Here is a 23402-nt window from a genome sequence, read left to right as displayed (position 1 = left end):
TGCATGCCTTTTTTTTTCTTTTTTTTTTTAATTTTTTCTTTTTTTTTTTCTTTTTTTTTTTTTTACCAAATGTTTTCATTTGGAAAACTTGGACACTTCAACCTCTAAGTTTCTTTTACTGACTGGTTGGTTAATCACCAAATCGTTCTCATTTTCTGAAGGCAAACAGAGAAGATTTTTAAAAGTAAAAAAATGTATTTTAAAATCATAGTAGTTAATAAACTATTTGCATACGTTGTGTTTAATTAAAATACTATTTCTTCTGAAAAAAAAATGTCTTTCCTCTTTTGGGGCAGAAAGTGGGATAAGTTTTACCTGGTAAAAAAGCATCATATCACTCCTGAGCATTGAGTTAATGTGTCTGAGAAACTGGTAGCACTCAAAAACGGTTTCAGAATAAAACCTAATTCCAATGCATTCATGCAACAGTCCCCAAAGTACTACTTTATCTGCTTCCAGCAACGCCAAGAAGTGATACAGGCTGGCTCTTGTACAGCCCTCTACAGTCCACCTTGAGGCTTTCTGTAGAGCAAGTCAAATACAAGAATCTGTTCAGCTTCTAAAATGCTGTCTCTTACCAGTAAATGTTAAATAAAGTTTTTATTTTGAACTTAAAGCCAATTAGTTTTTCTTACAGTCTCTGTAATTCTAATTTTTATAATTTAAGAAGTGTAACAATTCTTGACTTTCAAGTCTTGACTGTTACACCTAGACACACCTTATAAATAGACCTGTTGCATGTTTTCACTTGAGAAAAAAATGTTGAAAATATTTCTCCATTAATGTTCATGGTTTTATGAATTGAAAAAAATATTTCCCCCTTCAGTTTTAAGCTTCTTGTCAAGTGAAAAAATAGAGGAAACAATCATGGGAGAGAAAAGAAGAAAAATGCTAACCTCATGTGTTTTAAAAATCAGAGATCAATAATAATTTTCATTAGATGACGGAAGTGAAAGAATTAGTAGTTTTGTCTGTTTGCTCTAACAAGTTAACTAGGTATTCCCCTACTAGTCCTTCACTATTCATGGGAGGTTACCACATATTTAGCAACTTTACTTTCACCTTCTAATTATAATAGTGTTAAAAGAAAAAAAAAAGTCTGTCATAGTCCTTCTTTCTCGTTACTTCCTCAGTCTTCTTTTGTTTTAGGTCTTTGTCCTCCATTACACCCCACCTCTGCTTATGGTACAGTAGGTTGGAAAGTAATTGTTTTATCCAGGCCAGGAACCAATTATGGAATCCACAAAAGGAGCTGACAAAAGAGACTCTGTCTCTGCTCTCAGCCTTTTGCTCCCTCAGGCCCTAAAACTCAGAAGTGAATGTGCATGGCCAGAATTCTCAACTTCTTAGAAGAAAGCAGGCAGGCATTTTAGTCAAGTGTTTACTGACTTAAAAGTGGTAATATGAAAAGCTGAGTATGAGCATCTTTAAGGATGGACCAGCACTTTGGTATGGGTATTGTCACCTACCTGGAAGAGAGAATACAAAGATTTTCAACAGTTTGCTTTCTGTAGCTCCATGTGCATTGCCTGCATTTGAATCAGTAGGATCTTGCACTACAAATTTCAACGCCAATTCAAACACCAACCTTCCAGTTTGATTTGGTCCATACATAATGTGTAAATCAAGCATTACTTCAAACTCATACCCAGAATTAAAGGTCTCATACACACTCACACCCACACCACACGCATGTATTTGGCTGGACAGAGATGTTTAGTCCAGCTTGTTACTGATCACAGGCTCACAGAGTCATAGAATTGTTTAGGTTAGAAAAGACCTTCAAGATCATCGAGTCCAGCCATTAACCTAGCACTGCTAAGTCCACCACTAAACCAATAAAGTGTAAGTCTCTCTATTTGTACGGTGCTGCAATTTCTTCATATTCCACTGTTCAAGCACAACAGAGCATGTTTAAGGCACTACTCAGTTATTAAAGATACAGCTCACATAAACTGCTCTTATAAAGAGGAGGAAAATGGAGAATTTTGTTTCTCTTAAAATAAACATGCACAGTTCACAGACCACTTGCACTGCAGAGCTGTGCTCAAGGGAATTAGAAGAGAAATGTCTTTAGATTTAGTCAGGATGGGAAATGTGTAGCTAAGGTTTGTTACACACTCTAGGAAATAAAAACATAAATTATCAGGAAATGAGGCTAGAAAGAGTATTTCATTCACTGGAGTCCAGTCCCATACTTAATGTAACCAGAAAATACTTTGTTATAGTCAAAGGAATTGTGCTCCCCTTACATTAGGACTGACTTGCTGCTCAGCATTTGCAAAATCACAGGTATTATTTCCAACACAGGCAGGCAGTTGAGTGCACATGTAAGGGAATACAAAATATCCCCTTTCCACCTGGTGTTACCTTTACCCAGGACCGAGTCTCCTCCTTCAGACCTTTGTCAAGGCATGAGACAATGAAGCAGATCTGGTGACCCAAATTTACAATTTTCTTATTAGAACTGGACAAGAAAGAAAAAGTATCTTTCATGTTCAAGGAACATTCAAGGCACATTAATGAAGGCCTCAGTAGCTGATAACTATTTAATATGTTATCATCTGAAGTATTTCATTCTTGCTACTGGACTTGATCCTTTTAGCAGTCATTCACCACTTGAAGTCAAAGCATCACAGAAGAATATGCAATAAACAAGGAATAAAGCAGCTGATTCTTGCACAGAAAAATATAAGATCACCCTCCTCCTCCACCTCAGCAAAAATCAGCAGGGTTTACTACATGTAAGCTCTTCCGGATAAACGAAGAATTAATCATGTCACTTTTTATTCTGTTAACTTCTGATTTTTAACAGTGGACTTCTCTAGCCATACAGGTGCTATAGCGAAGCTTATCTGCATACTATACATGAGAGAACCTGAATAAGAAGTGTGTAAACAGTGACTGCAAGTTTGTCTCGCTGTCCTTGAGGGGGGAGTTCATAGCTTTGCAATGACATTAGGAAACAAAATGGCTGTAATTTTCGAGGGATGGAATAAGTTATTCTGTCTTCTAAAATAACATGTATTTTAGTACGGAAAGTTAAATGGTGCCTACTGCATGTACTAAATATATGTTGAGAGTCATGGTAGTGACTGGAAGCCAACTTAGAAGACAGAAGTGCTGTCTTATATACACACACATGGCCCAACTCACACGAAAAGGCACTTTTACACTGGGATGAACAATAAAGAGGGCTTAAAGTGGCTGTAAACATCAATGATGAGTGCATGAGAATCATGACCACAGAGCTGAGTTTACAAATGCAGAATACACGGACAGATGATGGGCATATGATAGATTGCATGGCCGTATGTTTAATCAATAAATGCATCACAGGCCTTTGCAATTCATCACTCAATTTGGACTGGACAATTTCTCTGTCAATCACTTTCCCTTGGCACTTATTTGAACATACTTGATGCCATGAACAGCTTTAAATAGTTTCAGTTAAAAATGAACAAGAAGTGAAATACTCCCTTTTTCCATTCATATATTTAGAATATTCTCTCCTTTTTTTACCTGCCCACAATAAGTTTCAGTTCTGGACCAGCAGCACGTTTTCTAAAGATAAAAATGGAATGAGTTCAAAGTTTAGTATTCTACAGCCCTATCACCAGTAAAGAAAAAATCCAGCTGCTCAGTGAGAAAGGCAACATTCATTTCAGTCCTCAAAGTTTTCAATCCTAAGGAAAAAAAAGAAAGCATTAAGTGCAGAAAAGACATTTAAGAATGTTTGGAGAGTCTCTAACTTCCTAGATTTTAGTCCCTGAATGACTGCATTGCTGGTCACAAAGCATTTGTCTGTGAAAGAGGATGGATGCTAAAACAATCTGTTCATACTTTTAGAACTCAAGCTGATAAACTTTTCTAGCAGAACGTGTCTTTCTACACTGGCACTAAACCTGACCTGCTCCTATGCACTTGTTCTTAGGCACATGCATCAGCCATATGCACTGATTTCCAAACCCTGGACACAGCTGCCATAAATATGCACGTTAATATCTATGCAATATAATAGCCAACCCAGCATGCCACCACCCTCTGCAAGAATGCCTCGATTAAAAATTTGAGCTTATATCTGTAAGATGCTATCACAGTGGCATCACCTGCAAATATGATTTTATCTTCATCTTCCTATTTGTAATGAAACTGATTTAAAAAATACCTAGAAAATTTTGGTTTTTTATTTTTAGTTGCTGAAAAAAACAACTCAATGAACTCAGTTTAATTTTATGGCATTCTTCAAGAACTGAAAATCTTTGTGTAAGTGTGGCAGCTATTAGCTTAAAATTCACCTTTAGCATTACTCTTACTTGCTACCTATTGCATATATGTGACAACATCGGCTCCCCCTGGCGGTATCCACAAAAAGGTTTTATATATGGCCATTCAGTAAAATCTGTCCACCTCGAAGCTTAATCTGTTTCTAATTCACTGGGTTTCATAAGGGTTGAGCACATTCTTCAAGTATCAGAATGGGTTTAATCATACATTATCCATCTGTCCTTATTTCCTAAGAGCGGAGCCGTAATACTAGAATTTGTTTTGATTTATAAGCTATCTATGCATTTACTTTTCCTCCTGAAAGGGCTTAATAATATTGTCCAGTGTTGGGGCTTTTTTTTGTTTATTTGTTTTTTGCCCCAGATCATCTTACCATGAAGGACAGTAGTTGAGCAATGCTGCCTGGTAGTGCAGATAAATCCTGAATATATTAAATTTGTTTCTTACAACTCTGGTAAGAGCATTTTGGTAAAACATTTTAGTATAGTAATCAAATTGTTATCAATTTCTGTATGTTGTTCTCATTACACTTCTGATGTCTCCATAGTTAAAATACAAGGAGTAAAACCAAGCCAATATCCTTTCATATCACTGTTAAATTAAGAATCCATCAAATTGACCTAAACTGACATGTCTTTCTCTCATTGAAAATGACAAGAAAACTCTCATTCTCTTCCAGAAGTCAAATTAAGGTGATGTTAGAAATCGTGGGTCAACACCTGGTACAAGCAGGGCTTCCCCATCTGTACCTCAGCACTAAGCTGGTGCTCACAAACCAAACTTCCAGGGAGTTCACGTTCCTATAATCACACTTTGCTTAAACAATTTACCTCCTTGCACACACAATATTAATGAATTAACAGTTGTGAAACAGGTAACATGGATCCAATGACTGTCACTGAAAGTTATTTCCCACACTGTGTATAGTAATGGGAGATTTTAAATATGCTAATATTATAGTGGAATTTCTTATAATTAAGATGACTTCTTGTGAAGATGCAGCAATTTTTCTTCTTTTTTTTCAAGTTTTGTTTAATCCTATCTACGTACCCGACATTTATGAAGTTGTAAGAATAAAAGGATACGAGCTAGCATAAGCAAGGCATTTTTTTTTAAATTCAGAAAGGCAGAGCTGGCTAGGATAAACCAGTCATTAAAATATTTTACACAGGAATTACACAGAAAACGTTAATTCCCACAAACATATTTTAGAGGCAAATCTTGCATTTTAATTGAAAAAAAAGTAAACTTAAGGATGAGTAATGAACTTCTTGAGTTTTCATCTAGAGCTTTTAAGAGTTTGAGCAGACCATCTGAAGAGAGACAGCTTTTCAGAGCAAACTTGTCAGCTACATGGAGAGAAGTCACAGCTATATTCCTTCAAAGCAAGGAAATTTTTTCAGCAAAAATGTAGTTTTGTTGGAAACTCGAGCCTCCTGGAAGATAAACTGGTGTCAATGCTAGGAACTGCTTTAACAATACACTGTACTTCTATATCGTACTCAATATAAAAAACTTTGTTCGGCCACTTCATTATTCCATTTTTATACTAGTCTGAACTGCACATGGCATGTAACTCCATGGAGTTACAAACAGGATGTAAATAGAGTAATGAGAATGGGTAAATTACGTTCTTAATCTTCACATTGTGAACACCTACTAGTTTTTTAAGAGAAGACTTACAATTAAACCATTGTCCTGTCTTAAGAAGTTATTACAAAGTATATGGCAGCACAGACAGTTCAGTTCTACTCCACTTTTATTAGAAGACCCTGAGGGTATTAAGTATACTTATTGAAGCATTACTTAAAACTTATTAACTACATGTCATATTTGTATTAAAAACTGTCAAAACCCTTTTCAGTCATGTTTCACATTATCTGCAGGAATGCTTTTCTTTCTTATTCTCCACTTTGTGGACCTGGAAAGGATTCAAGATACACATTATTTGCTTGAGGGTAGAACAATAATTTTTCATCATTTAAATTAGTTATGTATTGCACTCACTCATTTAAATAACATAAATGACCTAAATCACAGTAACAGTGAGTTCAGAATAGTTCTGGGTGTGTGCACCATTGCAACTCATAAAACCTGTGTTTGTAGTTAAGAATGATTAAAAATACATGTCTTATGGGCTGTTCACATGAAGAACTTTCTTCAGTGCGAAAAAGTTTTTGGTAAGTACAGTTCTACAGCTGCTATTTTAATTATAACTCACTGACTATTCCAACTGTGAAAAGGAGACTTGCAGAACAAGATTTATCTCGAGCAAACAGCGTTTGCATCTTTTGTTACAGAAATAGAACACACACGTTGATTTCCATAGGATGTCTCTAGCATCAAGATAAAATTACTCATACTAAGCATCAGGATGAAAGCTGAAGTAAAGCCTTATGAATCAGTGCATTTTGTACCGGTTCTCAGTATTCCTTCTAGGCCCCTTATAGATCCAACAGATCCTTTCTGTTTCTTTTTTTCTTCAGCAGCCTGACTGATAGCCAAGATATAGAAAGAATCTTGTATTTCAACTTGGCTAGGCCATGCCCAGTTCCAGCTTAGTTCCAAAGGAACGAAATATATGCAATGAAGGAAGACTAGAATGTATTAGAGAATGTAAAATGTTATACCTAGGCTAACAGGGAAAAAGGAAGTTTTTAAGAAGTTTTCATTAAATCTTCAGATAGTGTTGAAAGACACCCCCCCAAAAAACTCTTTGAAACACCAAATCAAATTAAACCACGCTCAAAATAAAGATAAACTTTTCAAAAAGAACAGAAAAATGTACGGATAAACTTTCTGAGGCTGATATATAGATTTTTATAACACAGCATTCAGTTCTGGAGCATACATCTCACAAATGAGTATGAATCACAGCCAAAAATAATCAATAGTAATTAAAAGAAAATGTGCAAGTTCAAAAAGAAAGGAAGCCAAAATCTCAGTCAGAAAAAAAGGTTCTTTTCCAGCAGGGGAGGAAGGAAGGCAACAGAAGAATCAGGGTAGCAGAGGCAACAGGAGGTTCAGAGGTATGAAGGTCATAGGAAGAGGCAAGGTCTGTCAGACGCGCTTGGTGTATGAAGGGAATGATGCACAACAGTAAACTGTTGGGGGAAAAGAGTAAAAGGACAAAATTAAAAATATTGTGTAGGTAAGACAGCAGAATGGCTAGCATGTTCAGTAATGTTAAAGAATCAGAAGCCGAAAGGAGGTGTAGGTGTGTGGGCATGTGTACTAAAATTCAGAATCCCACAGATGCTCTGAGACTACCTACCTGGGTTCATGTATCAACTAACTCAATCCCAACAGCACAACACCTACAGATATTCAGCATGTCTATGAATACTGCTTTACTTGACCTGAATTTTCATTCTCCAGAAAGTAAAGACAGATGCTGTTGGTGATTCAACTTCATTCTTTAGCCTCACATCAGACTGGATGAGTACAAGGAGTGAGGCAGTATAAGCCTCCTAAGTCACACTTGCAGGTTTTCTCACTTTAAAGACCATCTCTAAGAAAGAAAAGGCTGGGTCACTTGGTAGATGCCTTCTGAGGCAGTGCATTATGACAGGCCAGCAAAATTCCCTACTCAGCAGCCTGCAGTTCTCAGTTAATTTAGAACCACATGTAAAAACATGTAATTTCCTTTCTGTGAGTTTCTCTACCTATTTTTGCTTCAAATTAACAAAATCCAACCCTTACAGATTATCGCTAATGACTGTGAAAGTCTAGATAGATATCTAAGGTGACTTAAGAAATATGACTAAAGTCCTTGTGAAAACTGTCACAGCTTTTGTCCAGTGGCTGGTAACACCTGTTAATGTAACGATGATACAAAGAAAAACTACAAAAACTAGATACAGTGACAAGGCTGCTTTCTGCTCTCCTTGTTCCTTAAAATTAACCTTGTATTATCCATCAACTAGTAGTATACATGTCATCCATACAAAGTAACTGGGAAATGCTTATACCCACTTCTTCATCCCTTTCAAACTTTCTGGTTAGGTAATGATTGATTTTTTTTGATCTATAGTTAAAAACAAAGACACATTCAAATCATGATTTAACTTCTTTAATGACAGAACACTTTCCAAAATTTAAAAATCCATCAGTTGTTGAGCCCTTCCACAGTGTGAACCCTGAGTTCACTAGTACTTTATCCAGAGTCAGAGTGAAGAATTTCAGGATCTCACTCTATATGAAGAAGAATTGTTTATTCTTTTTCAAACAGCTTTTAATTTCTTACTGCATTTCTTAATGATAGCATAACAAGCCAAATAAAAGGTTAATCATGGAGGTTCACAGGAATATTGCATTTATTCTAATGAACTAGCAGAAAACATTTCAAGGCAGCATGTTTTAGTTGCTCGTCTAGGTGCAGCGGTCTCCCAGTATATGCATTCTTTACCTGAGGTAAGTAGCACAGAGCTCACTATTGGCTCATTTATTGGAAACTTCACAGGTTTTGTGACATAATCAAACACCATGCAACAGAGGTGACAATCTCCGTTTCTGCATTCCCAAAGTGCAGTCAATCTTAGAATCACAGGCCATGAACAATCTGATTAGTAAGATAAGGAAGGAGAAAGGATCCCATAAACATATCATTTTAGACATGCACACAACAAGCAGCTAAAGGCCTACCAGACCAAAAGTTAAGAGGAAAGGTCATGTAATGAGAATAAAAAGATTAAAGAGCAAAAACTGTGAGGAACAATTGCACTCTTGTTTGTGGAAGAGATTCTTACCATTAAGAGTCAGAAAAGCCCAAGTATCTTACTAAAGGCCCTATTCATGAATGACTTACACTCCACATAAGTTTGGAAAACTCCGTGAAGAGTGATTACCACTGTCCTCTATGAAATGAAAATTCCTCAACATGGGTTTCCCAGAGCACAATGGGAGAACTGTGTGTTTGCTGGGAAGGAATGAGGGGTGAGACACAGTGCCCCACAGACAGTGGCGGATCGTAAGGAACAAGAATTTAAACTCCATATGATCACCATATTTTAATTTCTGAATGGGAATCTCATCTTGTGAAAGACTTAACTGCTGCCAGCAGTCATCCACTCAGCAAAGACGACCACAATCCTCATCAGAGAAAGCTGTTTTGAGAGTGATTTCAGAACAAACATGACTTTCATCAACAGCTAGCATCAGTAGCTTATCCTCCTTCCCACCTTGTTCCATGAGAAAACACATTGACTGAGGTTACTTAGGAAGACTGAAAATTTTGTCCTTCTTTGAATCTACCGCCGAAGACCTATTTGCACTGCTGGAGGCATTCTCAGGCAATAAAAAACATCATTGCAAAACCCTGTTCTTATACCACTAATCACTACGGTATCTAAGCGCCTTTCAGAATGGCATTAGTCAATATAATTAGCATCTGTCGTATGTGCTGCTTTCTCTCATGGGTATGTCTATACACATTTCTGTTGTGTAAATCTATACATCTATCTTTCTCTAAGTAGAACACAGCATAATTATAAAGCTAAACTTGTCCCTCTTCAACACTGATGCTTTTAAGTTTAAAATTAGTACCCACTAAACACTATTCTTTTGCTCTCAGTAAACTGAGGATAACAAAAGGTCACTTTATGTTTCCATGTACAAGCTTAATCAAAATCTTTTGGCTGGGATATTGTTTATTTAAGAGCAAATGATCAGGCTGATAAAATCAAGAGCTGCATTGATTAAAGGGTACTTGATCACCAAGGTAGATCTGGAAAGCATTGCAAAATAACAGTGGTAGAAACTCAAATGAAACAGAAATATTAATGCAAAGAAGGCCACAAGAGATTTTTATTAAAGAAAACACTGTATGCAAGCTGATGGTATCTAGCAAAAAAGAAAAAAAAGATTTAAAGTATGATATGATATGATGCATATGCCAGCAAAAATGAATTAGGGTTAATCCTCACTAAGATTCTGTTTTCTGTTAGTATGAACCCCTTTATTTCCTTCTCTTCCCCCCAGTAAAACTTGTCAGTCTGTATTTCCTCAGCACAGATTTTGAAAATAATGCTTTAGATTTAGCTGGCATCCAACAGCAAACACACCAACATTGAGGTATCAGAGTAATTGCTACCTGCAGAATAATTCTGGTAAAGAAAATGTCCCAGAAAAAGATATTTTGTCAAATTAGCAGCTAATAGAGACGTTTCTCTATCCCATGGTTAGGAGACACCCTCCTAACTTTCAAAGGAAGCGTGTCCATGAGATGCCATAGCGTGCAGAGCTTTGCTGGTTTCACGGGATCTACATTGGTGTGCAGGGCAAGCCCACGGGGAACACAATAACCGATCAAAGGCTTGGACTATATACAAAGACTTAAAGACAGTCGATGGGTAAGCATGAAAAAGTAGCATGAAAACATGCTTTTCACAAATGCACAAGGATGTGGAAAATGCCCTATTTCTTTGTCTGATAACTGTTACACCCCAAGGGGAAGAGCACACAAAGGACTATCCAGAGATGGCAAGGAAGATGTACCCATTAGGACAGGAAGGCCTTTGAACAGTATACAGCTCCTGTAAATGGCTTAGTTTTCCTAAGGCAGACCCTGTAGTTTTCAACCTAGACTGACAGACCTACTGACTCTCAAAGGAACTCTGTCTCTGACTCTCAAAGGAACTCTGTCTCTGGAGAGACAGAAAAAATGTTAGTATAGAAAACCAAACATGGAGAATTAATACAATTAAATCAGATATTTGCTTCCAGCTGCACAAAGTCACACGGTTTAATGGTTGTTTTTAAATGCTTCCACACAACGGCCAGGTGTTATCTGCAAAACTGTCTTCAAACAAGTGGGGTTTTTTTCTTTATATTAATTAGTTACACTGCATTGGACATTTTAAAAGACAACAGGCTGGAAAAATGGGAAAAAACAGACATGTATGTCTAGAAAGCAGAGAAGAAAGTCTGGAAAAGCTAACCCTGAGAGTAACCATCAAAAGAGCGGAAAGGCAAATACATGTATTTTCAAACATACGTTTAGGTACCAGCTCTGTTGGTGTTGCAACATCTGCTTCTCTGTAACACACTGTTGGATCCACAATGTCTCTGTCAGGAGGAGGGTAAGGTGGGGGTGGGGGGATCACTAACTGGGGTGGACCACGAGCGGTGCCTCTAGGAGGCTTTTGTGGCACCTGCCGTCCATCACCTACAGGGGGATCAATTGACTAGTTACTTCATTGCAAGATAATGATTGGTTTGTTTATTGTTATTTTTGAAACACACATTAATTTCCCCTTACATCCGAAGTCTCTCTGGATCCAATTCTGCTCTTATTTACCCCCAAATAATTAAGGGAGAAGGAAAAGCTTCGTCTCTCTTAAACCAACAGCAATGGGACCAGAATAGAGCCCAGCACATACATGTACATCATTACTAACAGTTAAAATCACCAGTTTTGGCAGACAAAAGGAAGGAGGAAAAATAGAAATTTAATTGAAAAATGCTATGTAAGAAAATGTGAAAAATGTGGGGGGGGGTTATCTTCTTAAGCGCCCAACTGCCTGAATTTTTGACCTCTAGGATACTTTATGTGACTGTTTTCCTGACTCTTTGATAGAAAGATGAAGATGCCTCAGGTCAGTATTTTTGAAGTAGGTATCTTGACAGTTTTTTCTTTTCTTTCTCTGAGTAGGTTTTCTTTCTTATTTGGACATTGTGGAAAAGCAGATGATTAAGTTGGTTTTTGCAAAACAGTGTTTAAAGCTATCAAAAGAAATGCTCATAACTTTGGCTGGGGGCTTACATCAATACTATGTGCAATAACTAAATAAATACATGCACCTTTGCACTATATTAAGCATTTGCAATGTTAAAAAGCTGATGTCAGTCTGAAGTGTACAGACCTAGAGCTACTGCAGTTTGGAAAGTCCTTAAGAGGCTGAAAATTCATTGAGGAACTGTGACTACCTGCCTGTTCTGCTCTCATACCCTACCTTCAGCATCTCCTGTGGTCATTGCTGAAGACAGATGCTGGCAGAGATGGACCTCTAGTCTGATCCACTTCTGATCATTCCCACACTCAGGGTCATGCTTTGGTGCTGCTGAGAAGGGAAGTGGTGCCAAGAGGGAGGAAAAAAGTGTAAACTATTACGATTTTCTATTTAGGAGTCACTAGCTTCCAGAGATTCAAGACAATTTAATGCTGGCAAACGTGCAGACCCCTTTTTACTGCTTTGAGAAAACTGGGCACAATACTTTGGGGTCACATTAAGTGATTCAGTATTGAATACTGAAGTGAATTTGCTACTCTGAGAATATTTCTGATAGGATCTTCTGCTGTGAGTCATGTGGCTAGCATGGGAGCTTTAATCCTTTTTCCATCATGTGGCTGCCTATTTCTTGCAGCACGTTTTTCCCCTCACTACAGTCTTGCTTTTTTCACAGCTTTTCTCTCTTGCTTTCAGAGCCATCTGTGCTTTCTCATTGTTTTCTTGCAAGGGCCCCAAAGAGAGGCTGTTTTACCAACCTTCCCTTGCTGTAACATTTGTGTTAATGAACGCATGATTCAAGCAGGTAGCAGAAAATGAAAAGCACTGAAGACAAGGCTACTGTGCGACAAGTTCTTTGTCGGTATAAAATAATAAGGCTCCATTAAAGTAAATGATACTACAGAATCCTACATGGGCAGTCTGGCCAGCAAGCACTCACGTACACACTACTGAAAAGACTAGAAATGGCTCTGCTCTGCTCTGCTTTATTTCATCTGTAACATTTTGAGCACCGATACAAAATAAAACAAATACTTACAAAAAGTTAAAGCACCAAATGTCATCAATAAGTGACCAGCAATAGGGCAAATCATGAGGAGTGACAGACTGTGACATCTGAAATGGTTAAAGGTAAGCCAATTTGCTGAAAACTCCTGTGTTATATGGCACAGCGAAAACGTTACTGTTAGAGGTTTTAAATAAGAGATGTCAATGGAGTTGAACATGTCACAAGATAATGGACTCCTGCTGCTACATAAATGCTGATGCATTAAATGTGAAGCATTTACTGAAAATAAATGTTGGACCAAAGCCAAGAGGTTTCTTTCTAAACTGTGAGGCATTTGTAATGTAAGCAATTATGTATGACAGGATGTCATATCTGTATGTCTTAGGCACTTTATGAAACATGAGGTCAAAGGCACGGACTGAAGTGCACTGAGTGCATTATGGCACTTGAAGAATTATTCTCTTAATGTACTGAAAAATGAGTTCAAAATATGTGGGGTTATTATCTCATATCTTCACCCATCATAAAATCACTTTGTTTGCTAAAAGCATAATTTTGGGGTCCTCACTCGGGCACAGATCCCACTGATCTGAATAAGCCAGGAGTCAGATAAAAACACAGGTCTGGGAGAACGTTTTCCACTCTTCCTGTATAAGAATAAATGTGGTGTCACATACAGCTGAAGTTTCTTTTGTTGTCTCCATATATGTAATGGCATTCCTTTGAGAGTACCAGTTCTTTTCTGCTACTGATTAACTAAAGGCTCAGCAGAAATTGATTTATAATAAAATTAAAAACTAAATTAAGAAGAAAAACTTCATTGAATATGGTCAGTTCATATCAAACTGTTGGAGGACTACAGGAAAAGAAAATGTCTTCAGGCTTTAGGAACATGAGAAGATATTGAACCAGCCTGACTGTACTTCAGTTCTAGTAGAACCCCATGGCTTCAGATGCATTCAGTATTGTCTGGCCTACCTCCATCTAGTAGCATTTCCATTTACTACTTCTGTATTTCCATTTACTAGCAAAACCACCGTGACCTTAAAGATGCAGAATAGGCACAGGGCTGTGGATATCCAGCTTATATCCAACATTCAAATCATCTGATGAGCGTTATGTACCTTTTACTCCTCTATGGTACTCTGAATGGTAGCTTAATTTTTTTTTAAAAAAAAAAGACGTAATCCACAAGCACTTGTTTCCAGACTTTCATTCTGCAGAGCAATGTGTTTTTTTCCCCAGGTTACAGATGTTTCTGAATTCGCAGCATAACAGAATCAAGGAAACTTTGAACACTGAGTATTGAAAGCAGATGCATAGGATTATACAGAAGAAAAGAACACCTCTCACCCATTGTGCTCTTCCTCTTGTCTTCCCTCTCTTCTGTCCTGTTTGGCATGGCAGGAGTGGGTGGTGCAGATGCAGTTGGTGGAAGAGGGGCACGCCTCTTCTTTCTCTGTAAATCGTTTAGGGATGTTCCTTGTGAAATCTGGCAAAGTTGAAAAACAGGCACAGTAAAGCATAATTTTTGTTGATGTAAATTATCAGTAACAACAAAGAAATGTATTTGTTATATGACCTAATTTCTCAGCATAGTATATTTATAATGAGCATTTATAGTGACAACAGGAGATTAAAAAGACAGATCAGGAGAAGTATAATAACATTGCACTCAAAGAAGGAAAGGGACAAGAACTGCAGATGAACATCACAGCGGAAATATCAGTTTGGTAGACATTTGATGTTTTTGGTAAAAGAGAACTAGAGAGCCCAACACTTGGCAACACACAGTATGACGCTACATGTGCTGTTACGTTTGAGCCACAGCATGATCTTGTTTTTCCATTGTTTTTTTCAGATCTTTAATTATGGTTAAATACTCCAATCGGTACATGTAGGGAGTAAACTCTCACTTCTTTCATTTTCCTCTCAAATTCTTGTTTGAGGACTTCAGAGAGCCTAGTAAGAATTGAAAGTTTGTTTGCGTGATGATATGAGATCATACTGTACTCTGTCTACTGAACTTCAGAGACAAACTCCTGTAACGCCTCGGCTTCCAATACTTGTAACATGCTGGCTGGGAAGCCAAGACTTCATTACCGTTTACACTGCTTTTAAAAATACGAAAAAAATTATTACAACTGACGTGGGTTTCACTGAGTTGCATAACTTTTTCTGTAGCTTGTTGGAACTCAGCCTTTTCTGGAAAAATAATACTAATACTAATAATAATAAAAACAGAAACATGTAGGAAAATCTGTTGAATTTTTGTATTTGAAAAGTCCTGACAACACTAGACAGAACCAGGCTTAGCTGAGGCAGAGGGTAATGGGAGCCGCCCGCACATGGTGTGTTGTTGGCATTCGTCAGTCTCCGCTTGCATGACTTCTCTGCTCTGCCTGTCCTGATACTCCCCATAGCTGAAGATATCTAATATACAGAACCGTCTAGTGGTTTTCTAGTATTTCAAAAGCCTAAATAATAATAATAGTCTTTCCTTTAATCCAGAGTATTAATGAAGCCTTAAAATACATTTGTTGTGGGAGAGTTCACTGAACAAACAGTAGCTTCATACTGCTCAAAGCCATCATCAGAGTTCAGAGGAAAGGCAGTCATCTATCTGCATCCTTTCCTATGTTGAGTGAAAACTCTGAGAACAGGACATGAATAGAGCCTCCCTCATTTAGCCTTCCTTTTTTAAAGCACTCAGGAAGGTCTTAGGTTATAAACACAAATGCTTAGGTCCCATCTTTCAGAATAATGCTTTAACCACTGTGTCACATGACAACTGGACACTCTCCACCCCTCCTTGGTGAGCCTGCATCCTGCATATGGAGAAACTCCGTAGCAACTGCACTGGACATAGAGCACATTAACAAGGATGAGCTGCAGTTTCATAGCAAACAATTCTAAAATGTGGAGGGGATGGAAGGTAGGAAAGAGAGGTATCCTCGCCTTACTTCCTACTACCATGGACTATTTCTGCATTTTACACTGAATGTCCGCTGGATACAGTGCATGACTAAAGCCAGTGAGGCCAATCTAGATAAAGTTAAGCACAGTAAATGTGCAATAATAATAATAATAATAATAATAATAATCAGTGATTTTGCAGACTTCAGTTTTGGTCACCAAGCTTCACGGGATTTTAAAAAATTATTTATACCCAGAGAACAGCACCAGGCCCAATGTTGAGGAATGGATACAGCAAAATTTTAGAGCTCTTCTGAAAAAATTTTGCCTCAAGTTATGGTGTTGCTCCATATCAGGATGGGTCACCTCTCCTGACGAAGAAACTGCCTGCCAGTGGTTAGGAACAGAGGGCAATTGACTGAAGTTGAAGTTATATGTTGAAGTTGGGAGTTATATGCCCAACTCCCAGTTATTACAGAACCAGAATGTCTGATACTGAGCTGAACATGGGAAACTGTTGAGTGGAACAGACCCATCAGGCTTTGTTTTGCATAGGAGGAATTACACGGAGGACAGCTACCCAGTGCTGCATTCTTCTCCATGTCTATTTGGGGCAACTGGCAGTTAGGCAGTTGGAAAAAAACCTACATTCTTCTGAGCTGCATTTTAAATAACTGAACACATCTAACCATTCAGTACTGCATCTTGATTCTTCTGGATACACCTTACAAAAAAAAAAATAATATCCAAGTGGGGACTGGTATTGATCCAGCTACAAAGATTCCAAAGTTCAGTAGCCACAGAGAACTTGAATCATTTGAGAGACAAGACAGCATCTGAACTTTGCCAACACTTCACAAGCACAACCATGACTTTTGTGGTTGTTTAATGGCATTTTGCAGCTTCCACATTCACTCCTGTCTCTTCAGCCTTAAAGGTCATTTTACTTGAGGACAAAAAATGGGTGGACTGGTGATTTAAAAGTGATTTTCCAAGTCTAGGAAATCTTGTGAATAAAGACAGAAAGTAAGGAAATCTAATCACCCTTCCCCAGGTACCACATGACTGAAGGATGTTAGTTTGGTATAGCCAAATTCTTCAATGAAAGGAAAAAAAAAATCTACATTACTGCTTTACTAAGAAGAAAGAGTCCTTAGATGACGGCCGATCTTTTTCAGCTCTATGAATTGTTATTCAGCTGAATTTTCTGAGGAATATTAGATAGATATATGGATGAACACGCTGCTACACCTGAAGAAAAGGCTAGAAAATAGCTCTTGCACAATGCAATAATTCAAGCTTGGTCAAATACACGCAGAAGAATGCTTTTATTATTCTGTCAGCTAAGTGCCGTATACTTCACAAACACCATAAAGAGGATGAAAAGCTTGTTTAAAGCTAGCCACACTACAATGTATATAAGAAGTGTCTAGTCCACGAACAGGTCATAAAAATCGTTAAAAATACTTCTTTAATGCTGATTTTGGTAAATCTATGAGGCTAAACATAAATGGAAAAACCAGAACATTCTGGTTCTTTCTTGCAATTGTATATACCAAAACAATAGAATTTGAAAATAATTTCTTATGACTGCCTGCTTCTTCTATAAAGAAATTGAGCCTTAACGATACCATCTGAAGTAATTTTCCATCCAACCTTTCTTACATGAGCCACACTCTGAGCATAAGAGAGTATTTCCTAGTCTTAGCACTTGTGCTTCTCCTATGCAGCATTTTTAACTAGAAGAAATTATTAGGACAGCTTCTGTTACACAATATGTAATTTTTAAAGATGTTAATAAGTGTTTCCTGACTATAATTAACACAAACAGCTAAGCTTAAGATTAATAAAGTGGGCCAAAAGGGCCTAAGTCTGACAAACAGTGTCACTTCTGTTCTGATATTGATAAGACCACACATGATGCAAAAAACATTTTCCCCATTAAATGCATGTCATGGCTCACATGACATTTGAAAAATACTACCAATATTGCAGACTAAATATCTGAGGTATGTGCTGAATGTGTTTTCCATCTATGAAACCTCAACACCTTTATTAAAATTCGAAGGCTTCAGAGAAGATTGCACAATATATTTAGAGCATAACAACAATGTCATGGGGAGGTTGTGTGTCAAAATTGTGTGGAAAGAATCCTACAAGGCTAGTGCTTGAAATTTTCAGTCAGTAGCATCTGACACAGTCACCTTACTTTCCAAAGGTATGTGGATACTGTAAGAATGGATGTGTAAAGTGAGTTAGTTTCCTCATGCATAGGAATCCTGTATTTTCTTTGGGTTAGGTTGCACCAAGTATGAATTGATGAAAAATATTAACGGGGGTCCAAGGAAACAAAAGCCACCACCACCAAAAATTCATCAAGCATTCAAAGACAAATAAATTCAGATAAATTTCCAATGTGAGCTCCACTCCTTTGCTTTGCCTGTCCTCTGCTTACAGGTCAGACACTGGTTTTGTATTTATCAACCCTTTCTAACAGCCGTGTTATCTTTGTTTGTACTTGCCAATTCATCTAGCAAACGCCACCTTTCTTTTATTCACAGGTCAAACTGGGCCTTATTTACTGCAGTTTTACTGCTCCAAAACTGAGCCTCCTTTGGTAAGCCAGGAACTGTATCATTAATTTGTGGTCCTCTGTCCCTCCAGTATCTACTAACACTCGCAACCCACTTGATGACACCGACTAAATATATATCAGTTGTCTCGAATCCCTACTTTGACCAAGAAAGAAATCTCACTCTGTTCTCTCCAATAGCATACTCAGAGTGCGACACATTCCCAAGTCTGTTCTATTAAGGACAACCCACACACTCCTGCTGTAAAAGGTAGAGAAAAAGGGACCGCATTTAATGCAGTCTTGGAAAGTGCACATAGTACACCCTTGTTAAATAACAAGGTATCGTAATGTTGTAATTACTGCAGTTATATCTTGACTAGTAAAGAACTTGACAACTACCAAAGTGTTCCAAAATAGTGATACAGACAGGCAAAAATCCTTAAGCTAACACTAGAAGCTGGATTTTTGTAGACGTGAGGGAAAAATACCATGTAACTTCTAAACTAGACATTGAAGGCCAGTTGGTGCCCTCTGGGAACTACTGCTTTTCAAGCAACACGTTTTGACCATTTATCGAATAGCTGAGGGGGGCTTGATACTCTCCAAGGACTACTGTATCAGGACACAGAGAATAGCAGAATGAGCCATGTTTTCTTCCTTCTTCCAGGACTGATGTCTGGGGAGAAGAATGGACATACAAGGCACAAGTACTTTCTGCAGGACTGAGAAAGATCTTGGAAAAAAGCTGATCTCAGCTGAGAAGCACAGCTAAGAATACAAGTAAGAAACAACAACTTAGAAATTGCCATGAAAAGACCTTCTTGGACTTGCACAAAGCAAACAGCACCTTCTTGAGTTAGCTGGAACAGGTTTTCCCTGAGCCTCTGCAGGTATTTGTGTTGGAGCTGGTGCCAACACTTACTGGAGAAAGCCTGAATGACTGACAGACAGATCTAATCAGTTCTAACTGTGCCTTAACAGAAAACCCCTCAGTGGATGCAGTCACTACGTGATTGAGATGTTACAAAAGTGCATAGATGGTGTATCAACATTCAAACCAGTCTTCCCAATATCTTCATAAACTTTACAGGAAACATTTGTTGTATGGCAACACATTCTTCCTTTTACTCTCACAGCTATCATTTTGCCACAGAAAAGAAAAAATGGAAACTTGAAAATCTATTAATTTTCCAGGTTCACTATTTAACAGAATCTCCCTTAAAGCAATTTTCTTCCTCCTCAAACATCATAGATACAGGTGATACACACATTTTAGCAGCAATAGGTTTGTGTCTGGAATAAGGATTGGTTTTAATGGATGTTCCATGATGGGTTAGCATATACAAATATAAAAATGTATAGCATATGATATAAACTGTGGGATAAAGGCTCATAGATTTTCTTACTACTTCCTCCTTTTTTACGCAACATTACATGTCAGGATCTTTTATTGTTTTATAGAACCAGTTCTGTCTAATTTGTATACAAGTTCAGGGAAACTGAGTGATGGTAGAAATTATTTTTAGAAGGAAATAAAAAGTACTGGAAAAAGAACACATGGATTCAATCACTGGCATGCCCTGACTGCAAACTGGTTTCCATCATCCAACACTGACTAGACACACACTCTGACTTAAGCAAGCCAGATTCTGATACACCTGCTGGTGATGGTATTGTGTGGAGTCAGAATGCCTATCAAATTACAAGAGTGTTTAAATATGACCCACAGAAAAATTTAGACCTAACTTGTAACTGAACCAACAACAGCAGCCCCCCAAACTATGATTGGGAGCATCCCAACCCTTCTCCTTGCACAAAGAATTTTAAAGACATCTTCACACAATTAAGAGCCATTTTACAAGAAGCTCTAGAAGTAAAAAGAAAAGATACAGGTTTTATTAATCAGTTTTAAACTACTGATATAACCATAACTGCACCGAACCTTTACAGTATTGTGTGATAGACAAGTGGTAGGTTGGTAAAATCGATCTATGGTTTCAGAGTTTAAAAAAATATTTTGCCACAATTTTGTACATAACTTAAAGCAGCTGAGAATAAAATATTTTGATCCAAAAGGAGCTGTTCTAGGAAAATCAGAGAGATAAATCTGTCAGCTGCAGAATGGAGACATAAATCTGCCCACCAAACTTGATGATATAAAAGCTATTCTATCCAGCTGATTCTGCATTTTCACAGGGCAACAGATGTTTCACAATGCCTAGCACTAGAAACCACAAGAAGTCCCAACTGAACATTAATGTGTCTTAAACAATATTTACTTATATGTCTAATATTCCCTGGACAGGTCATACATTACTAGGCTTTTCACTAGCATACACCAAGAAAGGAAAATTCAGGGAGTTCTCAAAGAAACCGGGCTTATGATCAATTCTTGAGGCTGACCACTAAGTTACATTGTATTAAAGTGTCTATTCAGCACTGAACCTCTCTACCTTGTTTCTTTATTGGGCAGCATTCCATTTCATTTGATTAATAACTGTACGTTTAATCCACAAGTACGTTACAAACAGCATTCAAAGACAGCAGTCTGATGTTTCCCAAACGTGCATCCTTATATTGCAGAATGCATCTGTGTGGGTTATTTAAAATGCTTACTAGGATTCCATGCAATGCATCAACATATTGCAAAAACAACATATATCGATACTAAAAAATCCGGGAAAACAGTTTTAAAGGACATTATTTCAAAAACTTGTCACTTCGATAAAATGCAGAGAAATAACTACACTTTAGAAACTAGCAAGCAATTTCTCTGGATCTGTCTTTTAGTTCTGTACATCTTTATTTCTCAGTGTTGGATCTCGGAAACCTGACAATAAAATGAATAATAAGAAACTTAAAGGTAGATTTTTACATAGCCATACGAATAGGTGTGCTGTGATAGAAAGACTGACATTTGGACTGACTGGACCCAACATCTTGTGTCACTCTGGATACACTCCTCTCACATGGAACAAGTTCAGGTGTGAGATTCCCAAGCTACTGCCAACATGAGTTCAAGTCCACAATGTAACATCAACTAACCCTAAGCAGGACAACCATGCTTGTGTCCTGACACAACACTGCTCTGTACCAGAGTGCTTCCTCCTGACTTCGAAGCTCTGCACCATGCTTCCTTGTACTGTCTTTGGCCCATGTGATGGCTGCACCGCAACCATACTCATGGCCCCAGCTTCTGAGCTGCTTTGCTGCTGGGAGCGTTCAGGTGCTGTGTTAAGTGGCACGTCTGGCTTGTAACTACAGTACAAACAACACTGCTGTTCTGAAAATACCCTTACCATTAATATTTTAATCAGAGGCCACAAAATACTGTATCATTTTGCCTACTTCTATGCTGCTTAATTTCAAATTGATTTTTTCTCATGAGGTAATTCTGGTATTAAACAGGGTTTGGTAATGAAACTTAGTATTCATTATCAAAATACAAGCTGTGACTGCAAAAACATCTCCATCTTAATAACAGACAAAAAGCTTAGCATTGGTGGATTTTACAGAAATTGCAATGCTCTTGTCCTATTTTATTCATAAAATGAAGAAGACGAAAGCCAAGGATGTCCTTGAATACTCAGCTGATTGTCGACAGAAAGCTAAATCAGTTGACACAAGAAAGCCACTACAAGGTGAAGGGGCAAGCTCATTTTTCCATCTGTTTTTGTTGAACACACCCTTTCTGAAATGTCATGGTCAAGGGCAGTTAAAAATTAATGTCACTCTAATCTTCTTTAAACACTTTAACTTGTTCAGTTAAATGTGTCAGACAGGAAACTATCCATAAACAAATTTGAGATGTTAAATTACTAAGATAGCTGTGATTTCCTTCTTTTGCAAAATCTCATTACTAGCTGCAATATTATTTCCACTCAAGGAAGTCACTCTGCAACACCAAATATTTTCACATGCATTGAAACATGTAGACTACACAAGTCTGCGGATGTTTGCTTTGGCAAAGAATTGAACTTCCTCTGTTTCTGTGAATACAATGTAATCCTCCTCATTTATGTCTTCATTTGGGGGGGGGGGGGGGGAAACAACAAAACCTCCTCAGACACTGCTAAGATTAATTTCTCCTCTAGAGAAGTTAAATAAAAAAGGCAAAAATGACCTTCACATTTTCAATTCATATTTGTGCTTATCTTTTTGGTTAGAGAAATACAATGAACAGAACAAATGAACATTAGCAGTAGTTTAAAATACATAGTAGGACTGCAGCTCGGATTTCTTCTGACAACTTTGTCAATGAGTTTGGCATGATCAGTGTTCTCTCCCTGAATCACTGCCTCTGGGAAAGGCACTGGCCTAAGGATTTACACATCACCTTTTCTTCCTCAGTCTCCCATCCAGGATTACAGGCTGGTTGATTTGTTGGTCTGCTTGTCTGTCCTTAAAAATCTGAGAGATGTTATGAGCCAACTGAAGATCTGCAAAATTTATTTTGCATCTTTGTCCCATTTTCTGCCAAAAGCATGGACTGTAGCCTAAAATCTGGTAGGCCTAGAAAGTGCCAGGCAATCACACAAGCATTTGACCAGGAACAAGGAGAACCATAGGTGACATACCTCCCAGGAGCTTATGTTTTCCTCTACACTTAACATTTTCTTCTGTAAAGATACTCAAGTTGAATTCCTAATGCTTAGTGCTAAGTCCTAGACAATCACCCTAGAAGTCTTCTCAATTTAGAGAAAAACATACCATACACTTCCAGTGTTTGCCCCCCCTTGTATCAGCCCTTCCCATCTGCAGGCACATAGAATGTCTGGGAAAGCTGCTTTGGGCAGTAAGTCAAGTGATAGTTTCCCATTTCATAGAATGATAGAATGGTTTGGGTTAGAACGGACCTCTAAAAATCATCTAGTCCATGGCGTCCCAT

General features: G+C 37.8%; 1 protein-coding gene across 9 annotated transcripts in view; it reads right to left on the bottom strand.

Annotated features, from left to right (window-relative positions):
• COBL (cordon-bleu WH2 repeat protein) overlaps positions 1-23402 on the bottom strand; it is a 206459-nt gene that overhangs the window by 37572 nt on the left and 145485 nt on the right. For 8 of the 9 annotated variants that reach the window (XM_037379292.1, XM_037379290.1, XM_037379291.1 and 5 more), the window contains 2 exons: positions 14377-14515; positions 11282-11452 (listed from right to left, as the gene is read on the bottom strand). In XM_037379292.1, coding sequence (XP_037235189.1) covers positions 11282-11452; positions 14377-14515 — 310 coding nt within the window. The remainder of the gene's footprint in view (positions 1-11281; positions 11453-14376; positions 14516-23402) is intronic. The other variant, XM_037379297.1, reaches the window with a different exon arrangement.

This window comes from Falco rusticolus, chromosome 3 (assembly GCF_015220075.1).
Source record: "Falco rusticolus isolate bFalRus1 chromosome 3, bFalRus1.pri, whole genome shotgun sequence".
In the NCBI taxonomy this organism is placed as follows: Eukaryota; Metazoa; Chordata; class Aves; order Falconiformes; family Falconidae; genus Falco; species Falco rusticolus.
Note: the sequence above shows the minus strand (reverse complement) of the source record. Positions and strands in the feature narration are given on the sequence as shown.